Source organism: Phoenix dactylifera, chromosome 9, assembly GCF_009389715.1.
Source record: "Phoenix dactylifera cultivar Barhee BC4 chromosome 9, palm_55x_up_171113_PBpolish2nd_filt_p, whole genome shotgun sequence".
In the NCBI taxonomy this organism is placed as follows: Eukaryota; Viridiplantae; Streptophyta; class Magnoliopsida; order Arecales; family Arecaceae; genus Phoenix; species Phoenix dactylifera.
In genome coordinates, this window is record NC_052400.1 from 6363080 (window position 1) to 6384915 (window position 21836).

Consider the following 21836-nt stretch of genomic DNA (forward strand, 5'->3'; position numbering starts at 1 on the left):
CACATGCTCTGAGTTGCCTCCATGCTCGAGGATGCTTGACATCAGTTTCTATTCAAGGTTTGTAGTTTTAAGGGATGTTTTTTCAAAGGCTTGGAGATCTTAGGCTACTTCTTTTGTGGCCTTAGCTCATTGTCTTAGATTGGTATTCATTTTCTCAATATCAGTTAATTTTCTTTTAATATTTAAAAACTTAATGCCTTTTTAAGTGTCTTTATTCACAATTATATGCTATACATCCGAGTATTAATCTTATATAGCAGGTGACTTGATTTGTCATATCAAGTTACTTATGAATAATCTGCTTTGAATGCCAGATGCCTTTGACACTGAAAAATTGCTTTCCTGTATGGAAGACTTGAAAAGCGGGCTGGCTGTTAATATCCCTAACTACGATTTCAAAACTCATAAGAATATACTGCCAGCACGAAAGGTACATTTAACTTTTCTTTTATTTGTAAAGAAAGATACATTGAACTTGCTGAATAGTTGTAGTTCATATTCTTATGTGCACATTTATAATATGAAAAATCTGGAACTGAACTACAAAATATTAAAAGTCTTTATTTTATAAGAAGTTCCACTTGCTTAGTATGGAATTTTATATATTGTGCTTTTAAAATTGTATTTCATAAAAACACCATTTTTTCATGAATCTTTTGTTAGAATATCAATTTAACTTATCTTTGCATATGCTTACGGCATAATCTCTTTGACTTATCTAAAACAAATGGCAATGAACCATTTCTTGTTAAGCTAATTTCTAAAATTGGATCATATTTCATAATGTTCAAGACATAATTTCAGATATGCATGAACATGAATAAGGTCCGCCAAACAGGTACCAACACCCGTACCGGTCGGCGGCCGGTACGGGTCAATACTAGTTCGGTATCGTACCATGTCGGTATGGTAGGGCATGCCGATAGGGAACCGGCACCCCCATTTTTTTGTGGAGTATTTCAAATTGATTTAGTTGATAATCAATGTTTTCAAACTTTTTCAATAATTTTAAGTCTAATTTGATGTTTTCTTAATGCTGTTTGATATTTTTTGATGTTTCTATGATTCCGTTTTAACTTAAATGATGCATCTTATTGTTTTAAAATGATACAAATCATAAAATGATTAGTGAGATGTTGAATGCTACAAGGAGTAACATGAAATATCCTCAAATCAAGTAGTGAGGTAAAAATTATAAAATCATATAATTAATTACATACATTTAAAGTACAACATACATACTGATATCTAAAATCGGGTTGAGTGGTGATGCCTCTTGCAAATATTCGGATCATCAGCATAGTTAGGAGGCACATCAGCCCACCCCTCTAACCAAGCGGCATTGTAGTCTTGTATGTTCATCCCATAAAGAACGTGCTCCGGGTTATAAGCACTTTCGGATCTCTTGTTGAAGCTTTGACTCTAAGAGGTATTTTTTGACTAATAAACTGGCTGATGAAACGGCTGTGAAGGGGCCCACCTGAATAAGCCGATAGCAAAATTCGACCTATAAGATGCTCCGAGCTGCGGAGGATACTAACCATCGGAAGATGCCTCGGACGCACCATATCCGTATCCGTATCTGTATGGATCATAGGCTGCCTGTGACTGCAGATAATAGGATCCAGTATACGATTAGAAATCTGATACGTCTACGGCTCTTACTTCAAGTGCGAGATCATCTCCAGCTATATTGTGTCCTCCTGAATGACCTCGAGGAGCCCGTCTCCAATATGCAATCGGATCCTAGCGGGCTCCATTAGATTGTGCACCGTGGTTCTGATTCCGTATAGAATGCATAAACTAGGACCCATCGATGAATTGAAGACCACCTTGCGGCTGTGTTTTATTAACGGTGGTCTCTTGTCCTCTACTCTCTGTGGCAAATAGATCCATGACCATCAGAACTGCTGCTCCTCATCTCTGATGAACTGGCTCCTCCACACTCTCCATTGGGGCTATAGGTACTTTTTATTTTTTTTGGTGTGCTAGGCAGCTACCTTCTTACCCTTCGTGCCCTCCCTTTCTGGCTATGTTGAGAGGATGTATATCACTCTCCTGGCCGAGTCGATTGGATAGCGTAGTGGCCTCATCTAAGCATCTCACGATCATATCTCTAAGAGAATATCTCGGACAAGGAGTCGTGGTAATTGGCTCTCCTGTGACTGATCAGCTGGAAGGATACATGGAATATTGCTTTTTGCTCATTGCCTTGCATCGACCCTAGCCTCGCTGGCTACGAAACTGACCGGTCGTGGAGGCGATCCTCGCTCATCAAGCTCGGGCTCCTGCTGCTGGCCCACAAGTCATTCGATTATAGGATCATCCTCATCATCAACGAAAGCAGTATGGATCAGATCTGTGTACTTTAGCTTCACTTCCTTCTAAATGCACTTCAGCTTCAACCTCAAATTGTAGTGAACATATACAAGGTTATTGAGATTTGAGACGCTTCTGTATCAAACGGTTCCTCTGCTTGTTGTGAATGAGGGCGAAGGTGGATCAGTTGCGCTCACAGCCACTTGAAGAGACCGTATGGAAGAGGATCCAGATAGCTAGCCGTTTAAGATTTTTTGCGGACAACCCAATATGAATCTACCATTCAGCTGCAAAAATTTGAAAAAAAATATACATATGATAGTAGCAAATTAGTAACTATCTAATGGCAGGTAAATGTCCTCCTAATGTGTAACATATCTAGATTCATACTTTTCTTACTTGCGACAACTGCCGAGACTCCAAAGCTGTTGGTGCCCTCTCTAAATATTTTGGTATATGAAAAAGAACCGTATTGTACTATGTTAATAGTTGAAGATACTAGGGAATTTACACATGTCACTTAAGTTAACTTGCCTCTTCTAGGCATAGGGCCGCAACTTCTGGATCAGAATTTATCATGTAAATTATATTATGCAGAGCGGCCAAAAACTTCGTCATCTATATCGATTCCAACTACGGTGTTATGCTGCAGATAGAGTTCGTTATTGTCCTAGTACAATTATACAAGTACAAGAGCTGTCTAATTTTCAATGTTATTGCTTATCTACTAGATGCAAGTTCCTCTCCATCTGGTAGTCCCACCGCCACTCAATGATGTCGATGTACTCGTGGGCATACGTCGGATCTGTCTCCATAATCTGAATCTTTGCCCTCTTCATCATGTGATACATGAAGCTCATCTGGAGGTATCTCTCATTGTTTATGTCTTGAAGCACTTCATACAATGGTTTGATAGCCTTTACTATCGCAGTGGTCCTCTGCCAGAATGTCTGCCTCATCACCAAGTCCTCGGCAATGCTTCCTTCAGTGTCGACCCTTGTATATTTACTTTTCTGCCACTCAGGACTGTTAAATATTTGACGTAGTGTTGCTTTCTTCTTAAGAAGGCTATCAAATGCAACGTAGTTGGTAGCAAACCGTGTTACTTCTAGTCTCAAAATCCGTCTTTCTGCATACCTTTTCATCAGTAAAAGATCCATATATGGTTATAAATATATATCTGGTGATGGTTTGGGTTGTCTCCACTATTTGCTGCACCCTTCAAATCTTCACAATGTCCATTAACATAAGGTCGATATAATATACAGTACATGGGGTCCAGAAAATATATGGCCGTCGCTCCATCAGGATCTCCATGGTGGCCTTATATTGTGGCCTATTATCAGTGATGACATGCACAATATTCTTTTCTCGTACTTGATCAATCATCTCCTCCATTAGTTTGAGGATGTACGTGGCGTCGTGCACCTGATCAAAAGCATCAATCGACTTGTAGGAGAAAATCTTCGTATCACAATATGTCAGAAAGTTGATAATGCTCCACTTGGTAGGACCGATCCAGCCATCACGCATCACCATTAGTCTATATGTGGGCTGCTTGCTCTTGTGTGAGGCAATCTATTTCTCTAGCTCCTTATTACTGTCAAGAAGCTCACCATAAATGTCTTTTGGGCCTGGAGGATTTACACCGGAACTGACAACCTGTATGGCGGTATTGTTTTCCACATTTACTGAGATGTCACTGAAGTGGAACCAGAATCCAATAGCTCGCCACATATCCTTCTTCTTATCCTTCTTCATCATTGAGTCAACCCTCTGCTGCTTCGAATCTCTGTTGGAGAAAACATGTGGATCTAAATCATGGATTGCTGCTCCTGGTGGAATCTCTCAGGATGATTTCTTTATGCTACCAAAAGCCTCCAGCATAGATGCAATATGGCCATCGCCTTTGCTGACGGTTTTTCGGACTAAGGTCCTCCTGAACTCTGGATCTGCTCTGTTGCTCATAGAATCGAAGCCCGGCTCGTAGTACGAGGGCCTAAATCGAGCTCTAGTCTAGCCACCTCATCCTGATGCCATTGATCATCCAGGCTCACCTACATGGCAGCCTGGATCTGTGCTTTATCATTTTGAGCGGGCGTCTTTTCTGACTCGCTAGAGTGATAGGAAGGTGGCTCTGCCGCTCGGCGGGCCACCTCCGTCTTCTTCGTTACTCTGAAATCAGTGAAGTGCTTCTTCATCGGCTGCCGAACCTTCTATTGGTATTTTCGGTACATAGATACGTCGGGGTAACCCCATCTAAGTGCTACTTCTAATAATGCCGACCTGAGAGCATTTGCCCACGATCCTAACCAGTATTACGCTATGGCTCCTTTTTTCTTGATGGCTCCATATATGGATGCTACATGCATTTTTCTAGGCCCTTGAACATGCATCAAAGGCTACTTAAAAAATTAGCATTTGCCCATGATCCCAACCGGTGTTACGCTCTGGCTTCTTTTTTCTTGATGGCTCTATTTTTGTAGATTTATCAACTTCGTCAGTTTATTAATTATTTAAAAATAGCAAAAATTTATTACGATGAAGATAATTTTTTTATGTCAGAAAATACATTTGATTTATCTAATACATAATACTAATTCTTCATATTATTTATTTATTTATATATTTTTAATATTTTTAAATTTAAAATTATCTTTAAATATCATAAATTCAGAAAAATATTTTAAAAAACTAGTTTTAGCTCAGATTGTAGAACCCAATAATGGATGCTACATATATTTTTCTAGGCCCTTGGGCATGCATTAAAGGCTACTTATTTCTTATTTTTTTAAATTTAGGCCTAGGCCATTGTGCGTATGATTGCATCAAAAACTTCTATGAATGGATACCAAATTTTGTTGGAGAGTAGCTTGCATGTCCCTAAATACTCTTCTGATTTTACAGATTTTTTAATTTTTTTAATTTTTTAATTTTTTTTAATCTAAAAATATATTTTTAATTTTTTAAAATTATATATAATCTAAAAATTAAAAATTTTTATGTCATCGTGTAGATCGTCTATAGACCTACAACATATAATAAAATCAAGCCTAAATTAAAAATTTTGGCATGATTTCTTCTTATTTTACAATTTTTGAGCTATATTTTTAAGCTCAAAAAAAAAACGAGGGAATGAGATAGGGGAGGGGAAGCACACCTTATTTATGCTTAGATCTTTTTTTTGAAGTGCTGAATCGGTGTGACTTTTGATCCGGTGGAAAGAGAGAAAGATGGAATAAGGTCCGCCTACCGGCCCGTACCGGCCGGTACGGCATTCCATGGTTGAGGCCCTTTCCAAAAACATTATAACAACACAGAAAGGGATAGGGAGGGGCCCAGCTCAGAACCGGGTTGACTCGGTGCGAATCGGCTAGTTCTCACCTAGTTCGAACGGAACCGGTCAGTTCCAGACGGCTCCGGCCAGTTCCAGGCCTGTTCGCACCGGTAAGGTCTTGTTCTGGCCTTTTTCGGCCGGTTCGGGACTGGTTCCAGCTGGTTCGGTACCAGTTCCAGCCGGTTCGGGGCCGAAACTGGAAATGGAGGGTGAATTTTTCGGTTTTCCACCGGGTCGGCTCGGTATGGGCCGAATCAGGCTGTTCGGCCTGGTTCGATAGTCCATGAACATGAACATTTTCTTTTTCCTTAATTCTTAATTCTTGGTATTCACTTTCATCTTGATTCTGTATAGAAGTGCTTGATGGTTTGATGTGATTTTTTGCCAATATGGTAATTTATGTTGCTTTGAAATGGTTTGAATCTGCTTTTGTATGTTTTCTTGTTCTATATAACTTGAGTATTTCCAATATCAATATGTTTTTCATATATTTTGGGCCACGTGATTGTATGCATTTTCCTTTGTCTTCTCAGATGATTTGTTTTGCATTTTTTAATTATTTTTTCCAACTTTCATGATATTTTGTCAGGTCAACCCTTCAGATGTAATCATTTTGGAAGGGATTTTGGTATTCCATGATCCACGTGTTCGAGAATTGATGAACATGAAGATCTTTGTAGATACAGGTTATTTCTTTTCTCCCATGCATATCTGTATATTTGTACAGATGTATATATTTGTAAAATGCTATACATGCATCATAATTCATAGGTGACATAACTACTTCCAGGCTTGCATGTTTAAATGAACAAATCACCCTTTTGCTCTTTCTCCTCTGCATGAATGATTGCTATAACTTAATTGCTACAATCCTACGGGCCTATTTTCTTGTCAGAAACATGTTGAACATTTCAATGAGTATGCTCATCTCATATTCTGATCAATTAAATCCTTGGCCATTACTCACAATGAATTTTGTCCTTATGTAGTTTCACTAGGCATGATCATGCAACAGGTTTTACAGATACTAATTCTAACTTATTACTACCATTACACTAAGTCATGTAAGACCCTAAGTAAACGTTCTATTTTACCGATTTCAGTTATCCCATTAAATCTATTAGGTGCATATAACCATCATAGGACCCCCTCCCTTTCTTTAGGGGTATGGAAAGGTGAAAATCTATATGCAGGACTTCACAGGTAAATGAAACATCAGTGTATGCTAGAATGGAAGACCTATATGCAGGATTTCTTCCTAGGCATTTTTCTTCTTTGAGAATAATTGTGGGTGCATCAATCACTTCATATAAATTATGAAAGAGTTTCTCTTGTCAAACACTGAGGAAACACCTCCTGAAGTCGAATGTGGAACCTGCTCCGCAACAGAAGAGGGATACCACCATTAGGCTTTAGCTCAGTTTGCTTCTTATGCATCAACACCTATATGTAAGTTTTCTGACTGCTTGTGTCAAAGTACCTGAATGGTACTACCTAAGGACCTCTAGTTTTCCCAATCAATACACTGCAACCGGCCTACATGTCAACCAGTAATCTGAGAATTACAAGATGCCTGTTCCAACTATTCTAGTTATATTTCTTGTGACTCTAATGAAATACCTCCAACAAATGTTGCCCAGACACTTCAGTTTTCAGAATTTCTTGAGTGTGAGCACTTTTCATCAAAGATGCAACATGGCACTGCAGCAGTACTCATGCCATGTATGTTTATGAAATATGAATGATAAGTATTACATATACTGAGTATAAATATTCAATTACTATTTCTAACTTTGATAATCTTAGCAATTATTTGTTTGGTTTATTGCTTCACCAGGCCTCTTCAGTAGAGCTGGTACTGTTCTCATCTTGATTATTCTCTGGCAGATGCTGATATACGGTTAGCAAGGAGGATACGACGTGATACTGTTGATAAGAGTAGAGATATCAGGACAGTACTAGACCAGGTTACATGATTCTTAATATACAGAATTTTTTGTAATAGTTTGCCATTACATTGAATATTTATCATTATTGTTTCGATTTTATCCAGTGTAGATTTACTAGTGAGTAGTGGCATATTAACAATTGTTTTGACCAAGGTCCGGCGTACCGGTACCGGTCGGCGTACCGGTGGCGGCCCGGATCGGTACGAAACCGATGACGTACCGGTCCGTACCGGTGGCGTACCGGTCCGTACCGGTCCGAACCGGTTCCGTACCGATTTTTCAACAATAAACTACCGGTACCGGATTTCACGCTGATCCGGTACCGGTCCCAGGCCGGACCGGTACGTACCGGCCCGTACCGGCCGGTATGGACCGGTACGGCAGACCATGGTTTTGACTTAATTTATGCTGCATCAAATTGACATCTACGATATTGCAAATTTAGTATACAGTTGCATGATCTGCAGTATCTTTCTAGATTCACTTATGCCTTTCAGTGATTTATTTATCTTGCTTAGCTTTGTCGAAGAGAGTGAAAACAAAATTTTACTATTTATCAACAAATCCAAGATATTTTGGTCACATGAAGCATTCATCAGAAACAAAAAAAGGGCCATATATTGTACATGAATATAGGCTTTTATCCCAGAGACAGCGTTGCTAAGAAATGATTCTTCGTGCTCTTACAACTAGGTCATAAAATTTATTGCAATGAAATTAGTCTTGCCTTGCCCATGCCTGCCAAAATTTGAAAGAGTGCTGCTTGTTTACTTATTAAGTCTACAGATGTGTCATATTAATCAAATTTGAAAGGGTACATTTACATTTGGGATGTGTTAACCTAACATGAAGTATCTGGTGTGGTTTAGGGTTATCATTTTATATATTTGATGCATCCGATATTCATTTACCTTGTTTAGGTTGGAGGATGCACTTAGATTTACGGTGTAAAAAGAATTTGAATACTCGATTCTACAATAAAGTTAGATTTTGAAATTCATTTCACATTTGCAATATTTGTTGAGGTCTGAAAATAAATTTAGATTTTATAAAAACAATGTGAGATGAATGGATCTAAGCCTATATGACAATCGTGTCATGATCTACCTTAAGCTTGAATTAGATCCAATTGACCTGGAAGGAAAAGAGAAGTGAAAGATGGCTGAGAAGGTTTAAAAGTTGGACTGTTTCTATAAAACTGATTATGTCGTTAGTCATCACCCATGGTTTCAAATCCCAGTGGGATGTCTCGTAGGACACCGGGACAAGGTACCATCCCCAGTAAGGACAGGACCATCCTGCATTCTGATTGGTGCTTGTTGGGACATCCCCCATCCCAAGTGTTAGGATGGGGTGGGACGGCCACATTCTACCTTCAGCCTGAATTAGATCCAACTGAAAAGAAAAAGAGAAGCAAATGATGATTGAGAAGATGAAAAAACTGTATTGTTTCTGCAAAAATTATTATACTATCAGGCATCACCTTTTCTTTCTTTTCATAACATGAGGAATCAAGTTTTCACATATTGCTGAAATGGGAGGTATGAATTGTACTGTACCATTCCAGCATGTTGTAGACCTAATCTAAGCTTTCGATTTGACCAAAACTAGTCCTAATTCATTTTTATTGTCATTTTAACCTATTACAATTAAGGTTCGCCGTCTCAGTACCGGACCTCATACCGGTGCCACACTAGCACAGGGTCGGTACGGTACAATACAAAATTTTTTGGCATAGTGTTGGTACGTCATCCGTACCGGATACCGGTACTAAATTAGTATAGTATGGTACGCCCCGTACCACCTGGTTTGGGCTAGTACGGCATACCTTGATTACAACTCAATTGATACTAGCCTCTTTGGTGCACTGATCGAGTTCTAAAGGTGCATTCTCTTGGGGTATAGTTATTCTTGTCACTGATGGACTTACCATTGATGTTCAAGAGGAGACAACTTGCCTTGTTTTATTGAAAATGCCTCATCTACAGGGAAACTATGGAGCATAAATACCTGAAAGCATTTGAACCAAATCACAATAATAGACTGTAAGCTTTGCTGGGATATGGATGACATATAAGCTTTGTGCAAATTCATGGACCAAGGATATTCCGATTTAAAGTTATTAATAGAAGATGAAAACATTTTATTGAATTTAAAGTTAGTGAAAACAAGATCTTTTGTGACTCACCATGTTGAATTCAAAGTGTATCATGAACATGAGTTACCTTGACATAAGAATACTACTTTAGATGCATGATAATCATACTTTAGATGCATGAAGAAGATCATTTTTGGAAATTAGAATGGTTAGGTTCAAAATTTCAAGGGTACATCAGTAAAATATAAAATAATACAGAATCAAATTAAATGGTGTGGTCATTCAACTAAACAATGTACGTGCTATTAGAGGGAGGTCTTATATCTGGGTAGGGTTGGACCTCAGATGACATAAGAGTACTTGTATGGAAGTGATTTGAATGTCTTGAAAATGCTTGCTTGATGCAGGATGCTGTGCTTTACATGAATGAATACCGAGTGCATTGCTTTAGGTAGAAGCACTAGGGCTTGTTGGTTATTGTGAAGTTATCTTTTTACTTTATGACTACCTTATGCACATGTTAATCTTGATTACTTATTTTGCGGCATGACTTTTGTACTCATTTATTCTGTTGTTCATTGCTGCAGTACTCAAAGTTTGTGAAGCCTGCTTTTGAGGACTTCATACTCCCAACTAAGAAGTATGCTGATATTATCATTCCTCGTGGCGGAGACAACCATGTTGCAGTTGACTTGATTGTGCAACATATTTGTGCAAAACTTGGGCAACATGATCTTTGTAAAATATATTCAAATCTTTATGTTATTCAATCAACTTTTCAGGTACTTGCTGCTTATAGGACATTAACTTGGTCATTTAATACTTTTTTCTTGGAGCATGGGGATTTTTAAGCGGGAGCTGAAATTCGGATTTGTCTTTATCTGGCATATTTTTTTTCCAGATACGTGGCATGCATACACTTATACGTGATGCCAATACAACTAAACATGATTTCATATTTTATTCAGATCGGTTGATTCGCTTGGTTAGTATCCCTTCATTCTAGTTATTAAAGTATTACTTAGGTAATATTCCTGATCATGTATGTCTTCCCCAAATAGGTTGTTGAACATGGTTTAGGTCATCTTCCATTTAAAGAAAAGCAGGTGATTACTCCAACTGGTAAGTAGCTATGGTTGATTGTCATGTAATTGTGAAGACATTTATTGGACTAGCACATTGAGCTTCGTAGAACATTATTTTGACTTTGTGCAAATATATGCTGCTAAATAGCCTATCCATCTTGTAGATAGAAGAAATGAGCCATTTAAAATTTTTATATCATCTTTCTGAGTTTTAGTTAACAATTAAAGATTTCATATGATAGTGTTGATTCAATCCAGTACCCTGTAGTTGAAAAAGTTTTTCTTTCCTTTCTCTTTCAACTCTATGAAAGCATATATATACATGCATCCATGCATGTGTATGTATGTTCGCACATATCATTGAAACTTCATATGACATGCCTGAGTTGTACCTTCATAATTTTATGAACTTCTGCAAGCATGTATCTTACATCTTGATCTCCCCCATGAGGACTTAAAATGATGGTGCAATAGTCAATCTTTGAAGCCTTATTAACTCAAAGTTTGACCTCACCAAGAAGAAAAAAACATTGATGCTTCTTTTCTAATCATCCAGATTAATGCATTGTTTTGAAAGGGATGAGGGATACACTTGTGTGCATGCCTATAGATGGATAAACAGTTACTGACTGCATTACATAAATAGCCATGTTGTTCATGGTTTGCTATAATTAAAAGGTCCAAAACTAAATAGGTAGGAATAGGTCCGGCGTATCGGTACCGGTCGGCGTACCGGTGGCATCCCGAACCGGTCCGTACCGGTTCCATACCGGTACGACAGTCATACCGGCCGGTTTTCCAATGAAAAGCTTCCGCTACCGGATCCCACGCTGATCCGGTACCGGTCCCAGCCCGGACCAGTTCGTATGGGCCCGTATGGGCCCGTACGGGCCGGTACGGCATACCATGGTGGGATCATTTTCAATTAGTTCATCATAAAGAAGCCCAGTAAGCCTGGGTATAAATAGAACTATGTGCATGACCAAATTGCAGACAAACCAATCTTTAAAATGATAAAATCCATGTGTTGTTAAAATACAGATACCAAAGCATCCAAGCTTGGTAAGCATCAATGGCTGCCATTGATTCAAAGTTCTTGAGAACATGTTACCAATCTTGTGCTTGGTCTTAATGTATATTTTGATAGTTCTTCCACTCTGCTAGATATGAAATGATAGCTTCAATATGTAAACATATCTTCCACTCCTCAGTTCCTCCATCGTGGCTGCTGGGGTCGCCTCAGTTTCGAAACGAAGCAGGAGCTCGGCCCTTAATTATTATTTTTTTTTTGGTAATTTCTTAAGTGAAGTTTGCCAACTTGACTTAAGCAATTACAAAAGAAAATTAGGAGTGGAGCTCTTGTTTCGTTTTGAAATAGGGGCGCCCCCTACGGCCCTTGCGAAGGAACTGAGGAGGAGAGGAGGGCTTTCAAGCCCCCTCTCCCTCCCTTCCTCTCCCTCTCTCTCTCTCTCTTCCTATCTCTCCTTCTCCCTCTCCCCCTCATCGGATTTCTCGAACCGAAGGGTAGAATCGTGCCAATCTGCCCCCGGTATAGTTTGGTGCAACCCGAACGGGTAGTTCGGGACAATACTACTTTCCCGACTGATTTATACTTGAATCTACTCCTTGCTCCACTAGTCTTTCACTCACTAATTTTGTCGCCTTATTATATCTTCTGAGTAATATTTTTGCAGCACCAAGATACTCTTCATCTTGAAAGCCCATGAGGTACTATATCATACTCTTTGTCGGGGTCATTAGAAAACATAGGTAGATTCTTTTTTCCTTTTATCTTAATTTTATGGCCATCTGGAATACAGGAGCTTGGAATACATTAGTCATTCTAATTTTTTTTCACGTATTTCTTTTGGCACCTAATTACAGCTCCTTAATACCTTAACACAGCATCATAAGATGCCTTAATCTAAAAGCTAACCATACAATTACAGGTGGTATCATTTCATGCTTTCCAGGTAAATAGAAACTAAACATCAATTTTTCCTCTCTCTCTCTCTCTCTCTCTCTCTCTCTCTCTGCTGATTATCCTCACGAATTTCCAAAAAGAGAACCACTTTAAACCTTCAACTTCCTTGCACGAAACAAACTGATTCATCTCTGTTAGTTTAATCTTATCAATCTCTGTTTTTCTCATGTGAAATCCAATTTCCCTCCCAATGATGGACATTTTCTTGTTTTAGAAACCCAATTTAATGAACTTCCCAATTATGTTCCACAATTCTTGGAACATCATCTATTTCCAAATCTTTAACCTTTTGTCTTTTTCTTTTAAGGCTGAACTTATTCTGATGTGTCTAATCTCTAGATCTTCCAACTGTGAAGCCTTCTATAGTTGTGAATAGTGTCTCCTTTCTTATTTGCTCTATGCATCTTTACGTTTAATAATTTATAAAAGTATTCTTATCTTATATTCATCCACGTTGCCTTCTTTATGATTTTGCTCTGCTTCCTTTGATGACTAATTAATTGAATGGAAACTACAAATATATAAATAATTCTGTGCTTTTCTAGTTATTTCTTTGCTAAACAACTTTTGAAATGTTTAACGATGTGGTGCATTGTTCTCTGTATTATAAGTTGTGTGCTTTTTCGGCAAGGATTTTCTTTTTGAGAATTACTCCCTTAAAAATGTTCTTCATGGATAACTATGTTACCATACAAAGCCAATTTATTCTTTCTAACTTTTTACACGGCAAGATGATTTGCTTATACTGCTTTACTATATGCAGGATCAGTATATACTGGTGTGGAATTTTGTAAAAGGTTATGCGGTATCTCAGTGATTAGAAGGTATATTTTTAACATTTTATGCAAATTGCAGTCTTAGTATTGTTGGTATTTTGCGTATCCTTTTGATGAGCAGACATGTTTGTAATCTTTTCTGATATTGGGAACATGAAATGTTTGGAACTTCCAGCAAGTCATTTTCAGGCTCCTACCATATTGATACCCTCAATAAGGAATATTGTCCGAATTAGGAATTACATTACAATTACATAGAAATATATATTCAAGGCTTACAAAGTTTTTTAGATTTGTTTTATTTGCCCATTGTTAATTTCCCTTTCCCATATTTTTTTTCAAATTGGTTCTTTGTGTTTCTATATGATATTAAAAATAGTGCTGCTGAGTATTGGAAAGAAAGGTTGTCACAGGATACTGAAGTCCAGCCTAGTTACCTGGTGTATTCCAAGCGATCAAGCAAGTAATCTTACTGGCACTTGGCTGCCTATTTGATGCTTGTCTCAAGAAGGCTTGCACAGAGTTGTGTCCAAAGCCCATGTGGTGTCTAGACAATCTCTGCATAGGTCGAGTAAGCCTTTCCCCCTTATGCAAAGCATTTAGCGAGGCTTGTGCCTAGCCCTTGGCAACAAGGTCTCCAACCGATGGAACTTGGCAAAGAGAGAGTGGGCACAAGAGTGGAGGGAAAACTCTTGGATTACAAAGAGTGGAGAGTAAACAACACGTGGAGAGTTGGTTATAGATGAAGCCTTCCTCCCCTATTTATAGGTGTTTGCATGCAAATGTGTGGCTACAATTACATGACTTGACAATGTCCTAGGGGTGTTATAGTCTTTTCAATACAAAATATCTAAGGCTCGAAGTATCGAATGAAATATCCTATGGAAATATCTAGCCAAAATATCTTGGCTCCTAAATATCTTGCCAAACTATCTCAAGTAGTAGAGATCTCTGGAGGCTTCTAGAGAACCATAGCTGCTTCAGCGAGCCAAAGTTTCATGCGTGCTAGTCCATAGAGTTTGAGTGAGGTCCAGACCTGAAACATCTTGACCTTGGTCCGTGACAAAGCCCTTCTTTCTTGGTTTTGTGAAGGCTTTCAATTTTCAAACCAGTCTTTCTATGTAACTTTCATATTATTTTTAACTTGGATTGCATTTCATAAAACTTGGAGATACATAGGAATTCAAGGTATCTCGTACCGGCCCGAACCAGTACGGTACAAGACTGTACGAGACATACAGATTCGGTACTAGTATTCGGTATCGGTAGCGTACCGACACTCAGTAGGCCAAAAAAATTTTATTCCATACTGTACTAATATTGTGCTAGTGTGGCACCAGTACGGGTCCGATACCGGGACGGTGAATCTTGCATAGGATAACATTTTAAATAACTGATTTTTAAGATTACATCCACCCATTATCTACTATCTCCTCACATTTATTAGATATGAGTCCTTAGTTAAGTGCTTTTCTCTCGTTCCTTAACACCGCCCCCCAACCTCCATCATATGCAATGAGAGAAAAAGAGTTAGCGAAACTAAACAAGAGAGGCAAAAGAAGAGAGGCTGGAGGAATGGACCAGCAACTAGGGAAAAATAGAGAGTGAACGTGGACAAGTGACTTTATGAGCTTTTTTCCCTATGTGACCATTTTTTGGGGCATATCTTTATGTGTTTTGACATGTATGCAACCATTTTTTGAGTTGTTCTTTATCTTTGTGACTATTATTTTATTCTTTAGTACAAAATTTAGTGTCTATAATGTGGTTTCATATATATGTATAAAACTATGCATACACATATATATAAATTTTATGCTAGACCATGTTGGGTGGCTTGCAAGCTCTGGATACTTTTATATGTAATAAACTTTTCTATGCAAGCAGAACTTAAGTAACTAAACAAAAAGTATAATTACTTGTAAATTACCGCCTTGGTGTGATCTTTCTTTTTACTCTTTTTCAGATGCATTCTATAAGCCAGAGATATGTAATACATAATAGGCTTATGCAAATCTCTACTTTTTTAGTTCATTTTGTTTTCTTCTTCTTTTTTTTGCTGGGGGGGGGGGGGTCAACCGAGTGCTGTTGGTTGTGCAAGTGGAACATACATTTTGAAGGTTCCAATAAACACTGAAAATGCACAGAGCATGTTTCAGGACTTCTCTCTCTCTCACACACACACACACACACACACGCACATTGCATGATAACTTAAATATAAGGTTTTTTTGTAACTATTTTTAGTGGCGAAAGCATGGAGAATGCACTTCGGGCATGTTGTAAAGGCATCAAGATTGGGAAGATCCTTATTCATAGGGAAGGAGATAACGGTCAGCAGGTCTGCACAAAGCTCTGAAATTTTTTGCTAAATTTGCTCTGGTTGATTTTCTGACTGTTTGACTATTTTGTAGTTAATCTATCACAATCTGCCAAAAGACATCTCAGATAGGCATGTGCTGCTGTTGGATCCTATATTAGGCACAGGTTGGTTCGTTTACTATATCATACTTTGCATAGACATGAATTGCTTTGATATTGCCTGAACAAGTGATCTTTTTCTCTCTTAATCTTTTAGTCAGTTTCTTCATCCCCTTGGCTATGTATATGACTTGATAATAAAACAAATAATAGTGTGTCCATCTGGTAATTAGATTAGTTTGCATTGGTGATAGATTCTTTTGCAATTAATTTCATTTTATTTTGGTTTGTTTTATTGCCACATTGCCACTTTAACTAAGAATCTTCATTATTTTGTTTATACTCAACAGAACTGGCTCTCTTGAAATTTTCTGGTTCTGGCATTAGGGTCAGTTTTGGTTCTAGGGGAGCAAATGAACTGAACCAAGCCATGCTGTAGGCTGCTTGGCTTCAGCTTGTTATATGAGAGGCTTAGAGAACTTGAGAGGGTGTTCTCAAGCTTGGCTTATTCTCCATGTAAACCAAGCTTGAAGCCTTGAATGAGCATTTTGTTGAGCCGAGCCAAGCTCCTGCTCATTTTAAACATTTGAATTCTTGGCTCATTTCTTAGCCAAACCAAGCTCAAATGATCATGTTACAGAGCTGAGAGAAGCTGTTCATGAATAGCTTGGTTTGTTTGTGGCTCTATTTGGTTCCACAGTAAAAAAGCAACAAGGGAACTGCTGAAATCTTCTATACAAGGTTTGTAAAACTGACCAGACCACAGCATGATATTCCCTGAGGCCTATCGAGGGCTTATATACCATTACATATTGCAGTATTTCAAAATCTTGGATAGACCATGAGTGGATACAGGGGTGTACCATAGTATACATGTAAACACTGAGACATAACCGGCATGCCCTGGTACTGTGGTACTTCAAACCTTCCTTCTGTAACAGGTCTTTCTGGTCTTTATCTGAAATTTCCGAGATATGACTTTTTTATTTTTCTTCTTTTTTTCTCTTTTTGCTCAAAAGTTGTGAGGATCTGTGCGGGCGTGTGTTTAGTCCCACATCGGTTATTCGCTGGGTAGATCTTGGGTACTTATACAGGATCAAGGAACCCAAATAATACCTTCCGGCTAGCCATTTTGGGTGAGGTCCTGGGTTGTTACAAATGGTATCAGAGCGGACCCGGCCCATAACTTATGTGGACTAGGAGACACTGCAGCACGGATCCATTGAGGTTGACCACGGACCAATCGTGGTGTTTGTGATTAGATTTGAATGGATTTGAACCCTTAGCCTGACGAGGACGTCAGGGCTTGAACGGGGGGAGTATGTGAGGATCTGTGCGGGCGTGTGTTTAGTCCCACATCGGTTATTCGCTGGGTAGATCTTGGGTACTTATACAGGATCAAGGAACCCAAATAATACCTTCCGGCTAGCCATTTTGGGTGAGATCCTGGGTTGTTACAAAAGTAGTGTAACATCTAAGCACAAGCTGTTTCCCTTCACAAGATCTGTTCTCACCCTCCAGCATGTTCAATGTTGTCACTATGGTATGCCGAACTCGCCCGTACCGGCCGGTTCAGCATGTACCATATCAGTCTAGGCCTTGACCGGTATGGCGGAGCCGTGGAAACTGGTACAGGGCCCATAGATGCCGAACCCAACCGGAGCCAGGGAAGAAGAAGAGAATGAGAGAGCGAGCAGGGGAGGGAGGGAGAAGGAGATGCCTTCGCCGCTCGCGGAGGACCATGGGGGGGCTGCGGAGGCCAGGGAGGCGGAGCCCACGAGGGGCGGGGGAGCCCACGGGGGGCGGGGGAGCCCGCGGGGGCACGGAGGAGGTTGAGGCCGCGGCTGCGTCCCCTGTTTCGAAAGAAAGGGGGACACCATCGTGGTTTTTTAATTTCGGAATTTTTAAGTGAAGTAGGCAAATCACTTGCCGACTTCACTTAAAATTTCTAAATTTTTTCCACGGCCACGTCCCTTGTTTCTTTCGAAACAGGGGATGCGGCCACGGCCTCGGCCTCTGCCGCACCCCCCCCGGCCCTCTGCGGGTGGCGGAGGCCTCTCCTCCCTCCCTCCCCCGTTCGCTCTCTCCTTCTCTTCTTCTTCTCCGGCTCCGGTTGGGCGCACCCGCTTCCGCGGGGAAGAACTAGCCGGTTCGGTACCGTTTGAAATCGGTCCGAACCGGAACCGTAGCGGTTCGGTATGCCTACCGATTCCGGTACGGTGTACCTTGGTCATCACCACCAATTTTCACAACATTTTCCTTCACCTCCCTTCATTGCCTTCACTTCTCACTGGACCAACTTTTTCCATGGTTGTAGGTCACTCTATCATGTCAAAAAACTTTCTCGTCGAACCTCTAAAAATAACCTATTCATATTCCACTTTGTTCCTGCATCTGAAATGCTTCCATTCCTTTTCTTTACCTTTCCATGCAACTGGGGAAATCCTTGAAGAACTAGGAGAAATAATACAACAGCAAGATATTTGGCTAAGTTGCTAAATGAACTGCTCCATTCACAAGGGACCGTATTTTGAATTGCAACTTTTCATTCGAACTATATTTGATGTTCGCATGCATTTTGTTTTTGCCCAGAAAACATATTGCAGGTTCTCTGCAAATGCTACATACTGAGGACGTGCAAAGTCAACCTGACCTGCAACTTTCTGAAGCCACCTTCCATGAAAGCAACTTTGCCTGGGAGTGGCTTTGATTAGATCCTTAAATCAATAGCCACTGCCTATGTTGACATTAAGCTGACCAGAGCTGAATAATAAGCATCTCATAATATAGCTTTCAATGGTGATGCTTTTTTGTGCTAAACTCAAACTAGCTTGCACAACATGAAACTGAAAACTCCATATTCTCTTAAATAACCCTTTTAAAGACTTCTTTTTAATTGGTCCATGGCTCAAATTCTACCTGTGATAAATATCTGAATGAAGTGTTAATTCATCAGTTTGCTTATGAGGGAAAGGTTTTTCAGTCTCAACCACAAATCCTCCAGGAATGAGATAGATTTTGTAGCACAAATTATCCATCTCTATCTGCTTCTGGCAATGTTAATGTTAGTCATAACAACTCTGTATGACCAGAAAGGCCATATGTATTGGGCTACAATCAGAAAAACTCGCCTAGGGCAATGGTTTTGTTTTTTCTGATAAGGACATTCTACACAAAGTAGAACATCAAACTGGACACGTTCCCTGTCACGAACATCCCTGAGGTGAACCAAGGTGTCCAATTACCTTAATGAATAGTAGACAAGGGCTTCTAATGCATCTGCTGATCTAGCCTTTCTGTTTTTCACTGAAACTGAAGCTTCATTACATGGCTTCTATCAATTGCCAATATAAAGTCTATAGTTGGATGGTGCATGACTGCCTTTTGTTCTGAATTTGTGTAACTAATAAACCAATCTGTTTGTCTTAGATAATTGCCTTTCATCCAATCTTGTTGAACTTTTGCTAATTTTTTTTTTCTTGTGCAGGGAACTCAGCTGTCCAAGCTATTTCTTTGCTTTTGCAGAAGGGGGTACAGGAAGCCAATATTATATTTCTCAATCTCATTTCTGTGAGTGTATACCATGCTGGAACTATTCATATGTGTTTACCAGTTGACCTATATTTCATGTTTAGGTGTAGAATATCTTAGTTGTTGCTTTATAATGTCAAGTATTTGTTAACTAGGAGATGAAAGTTATCAGAGTACACAGTTTCTGTCAAGATTTCTTTCCAGGGAAACTAATCTGACAGGGATCCTTTTCTGTTCAACTATGCTGCTTCTAAATTACTATCTTGTATTTCACGTTTTCCAGTGCTTAAGTGGAAGCATGCTGATGTAATTTCTTTTTCACATGGCTAGGCTCCTCAAGGGGTGCATGTTGTTTGTAAAAAATTCCCAAGAATCAAGATTGTGACATCTGAGATTGACTACGGTCTAAATGAAGATTTTCGTGTCATTCCTGGCATGGGCGAGTTTGGAGATAGGTATTTTGGGACAGATGATGATTAGCAGGCAACATTCTCAATAACATCCAAGGAGAGTCTCACATTGAATCAAGTAAGTTGTTCCTTCTATAACAGATTAGATTAGGTAGTGAGAGACACATGTCCTTGATGGAGCAGGTATGGGTGATTAGCTTTTACTGAAGACCACAGCATAACCCCAAAAGGAACAAGATGTGACATCAATCTTGCATCTATTATAAATTGAGTTTGACAATGATATATGCTTTCTCATCTTAAATTAGTATTTTTTTTAAAGAAATAAGTCATGTTTTAAATACTTCATTGGAGCTTAAGTGAGAAGATTTCTGCATAATATCACTGTTGTTGTAAAAATTACATAATGAGGGTTATGTATTTAGAGTTTCTTTTGATAACTGGCATGGATGCTAAGTAGTAAAATAAGCTTGTCAGCTGACTTTGAGCACAAGTTTGCTGTGTGCGATTGGTTGAGCTAAGAAGTGAGTTCAGTTTTAGAAAGAAAAATATGTAAAGTAGCAGATATCCATTCAAGTCAAGTAAATTATTTTATAATAAACTATTCAAAGCTTTTTATTGGCAAATCTTGCATTTGAGGGGATGTTGCAAGTATATAATATTTTCTGAAATTGCATTTCATTTCGCTTTTTGGCTTATTATTTCTGTGCCTTTGATATGACACCTCCCAATATCAAATGTTATTATCTTCCCTCTCCTTCTAGACTTGCAAAACTAAAGTGATTTTGGAGGGTCGCTACTTGGTTGCTTGAGCATAGAAGTACAACTAATAAGGTAGACCTCCCTTCCTGCCAACCAACTATACAGGTTCCATTGCAGGCCCCTCTCCTGCCTAAACTTTCCTTGGTTAGAACTATAGCACCAGTTTTAGAGGGTTGACATCAGTTTTAACGACGATTCTAAAATCTGTTCGATCCTTCCAATGAGTCCTCTCTTTTGATTTGTGTCGTACATGAATCTATATTTAATGGTAAAAGGCTTGAATGATGACAAGGATGACTATGGGCTACTAGACAGCACATTGGTTATTTTTAAAAAATTATAAGGGATTATATTGAGTACTGGGTGCCTGTTTGTGGGTATTGTATCAATTTGCAGTGTTAGACATTACCTAATCATAAAGATCTAAGGGTTAAATTTGCTTTATTTGTTGCAGGTATGGATGATTTTTTTGCTCCAATTAAATGAAAATTATGAAAAACAATGTCCCAGTTCTTCGGCGGCAACTTCAAGCATTTTTCGAGTTTTGTTGAACCTTTTGGACCCGTGAATGCCTGCAAAGTCACTTTCAATGTCAGTTTATGTCGAGCAAAAATATAATCTGTCATTACATATGTTGATGCTTAATCATCTGAGTTGTATTAATTCTTCTCTTTTAGCATGTTTATATCTGGCCTATTTCCAGATTTTGTAGAAGATTGGCTATTTTAATTTAAATCTTATTTGTTGGTCCCTCCTAATTAGTGTGAGATCTAGAGTTCATGCATTGTTTTGTGAATTCAATCATGCCTAAAGATTACAGCCTGCCGTTGATACAAGGTTCGCCGTCTCGGTACTACATCCCGTGCCAGGCCGCACTAGTATAGTGTGGGCACAGTACGGTACCGAGTTTTTTTTGACGTATTGAGTATCGGTACACCATCCATACTGGGTACCGGTACCTAATCGGTATGGCGCGGTATGCTCCATACGGTCCGATTCGAACTGGTACCGCATACCATGCTTTGATATGTACCATACTATAAAACTGTTCCCAATTATCTAGATGTAATAGAACTATATTCACTGGTTTACTGGTGACATGGTATAGATACAAGTCTCTGGGGAGTTAACTGAGCAAAGCTGGATCAAGCTCAGGTCTTACCA

At 39.0% G+C, this 21836-nt stretch overlaps 1 protein-coding gene across 8 annotated transcripts in view; it reads left to right on the plus strand.

Annotated features, from left to right (window-relative positions):
- Positions 1 to 21430, plus strand: part of LOC103717463 (uridine kinase-like protein 4) — a 48832-nt gene extending 27402 nt beyond the window's left edge. For 5 of the 8 annotated variants that reach the window (XM_026808599.2, XM_039129906.1, XM_026808600.2 and 2 more), the window contains 12 exons: positions 315 to 430; positions 6246 to 6342; positions 7544 to 7623; positions 10291 to 10485; positions 10605 to 10688; positions 10765 to 10825; positions 13536 to 13596; positions 15796 to 15889; positions 15963 to 16035; positions 19457 to 19539; positions 19831 to 20028; positions 21127 to 21430. In XM_026808599.2, the coding sequence (XP_026664400.2) occupies positions 315 to 430; positions 6246 to 6342; positions 7544 to 7623; positions 10291 to 10485; positions 10605 to 10688; positions 10765 to 10825; positions 13536 to 13596; positions 15796 to 15889; positions 15963 to 16035; positions 19457 to 19539; positions 19831 to 19980 (1094 nt within the window). In that variant the 3' untranslated portion in view covers positions 19981 to 20028; positions 21127 to 21430. Of the gene's footprint in view, positions 1 to 314; positions 431 to 6245; positions 6343 to 7543; positions 7624 to 10290; positions 10486 to 10604; positions 10689 to 10764; positions 10826 to 13535; positions 13597 to 15795; positions 15890 to 15962; positions 16036 to 19456; positions 19540 to 19830; positions 20029 to 21126 lie in introns of those variants that run through there. The other 3 variants (XR_003387582.2, XR_003387583.2, XM_039129907.1) reach the window with 3 other exon arrangements.
- The last annotated feature ends 406 nt before the right edge of the window (positions 21431 to 21836 follow it).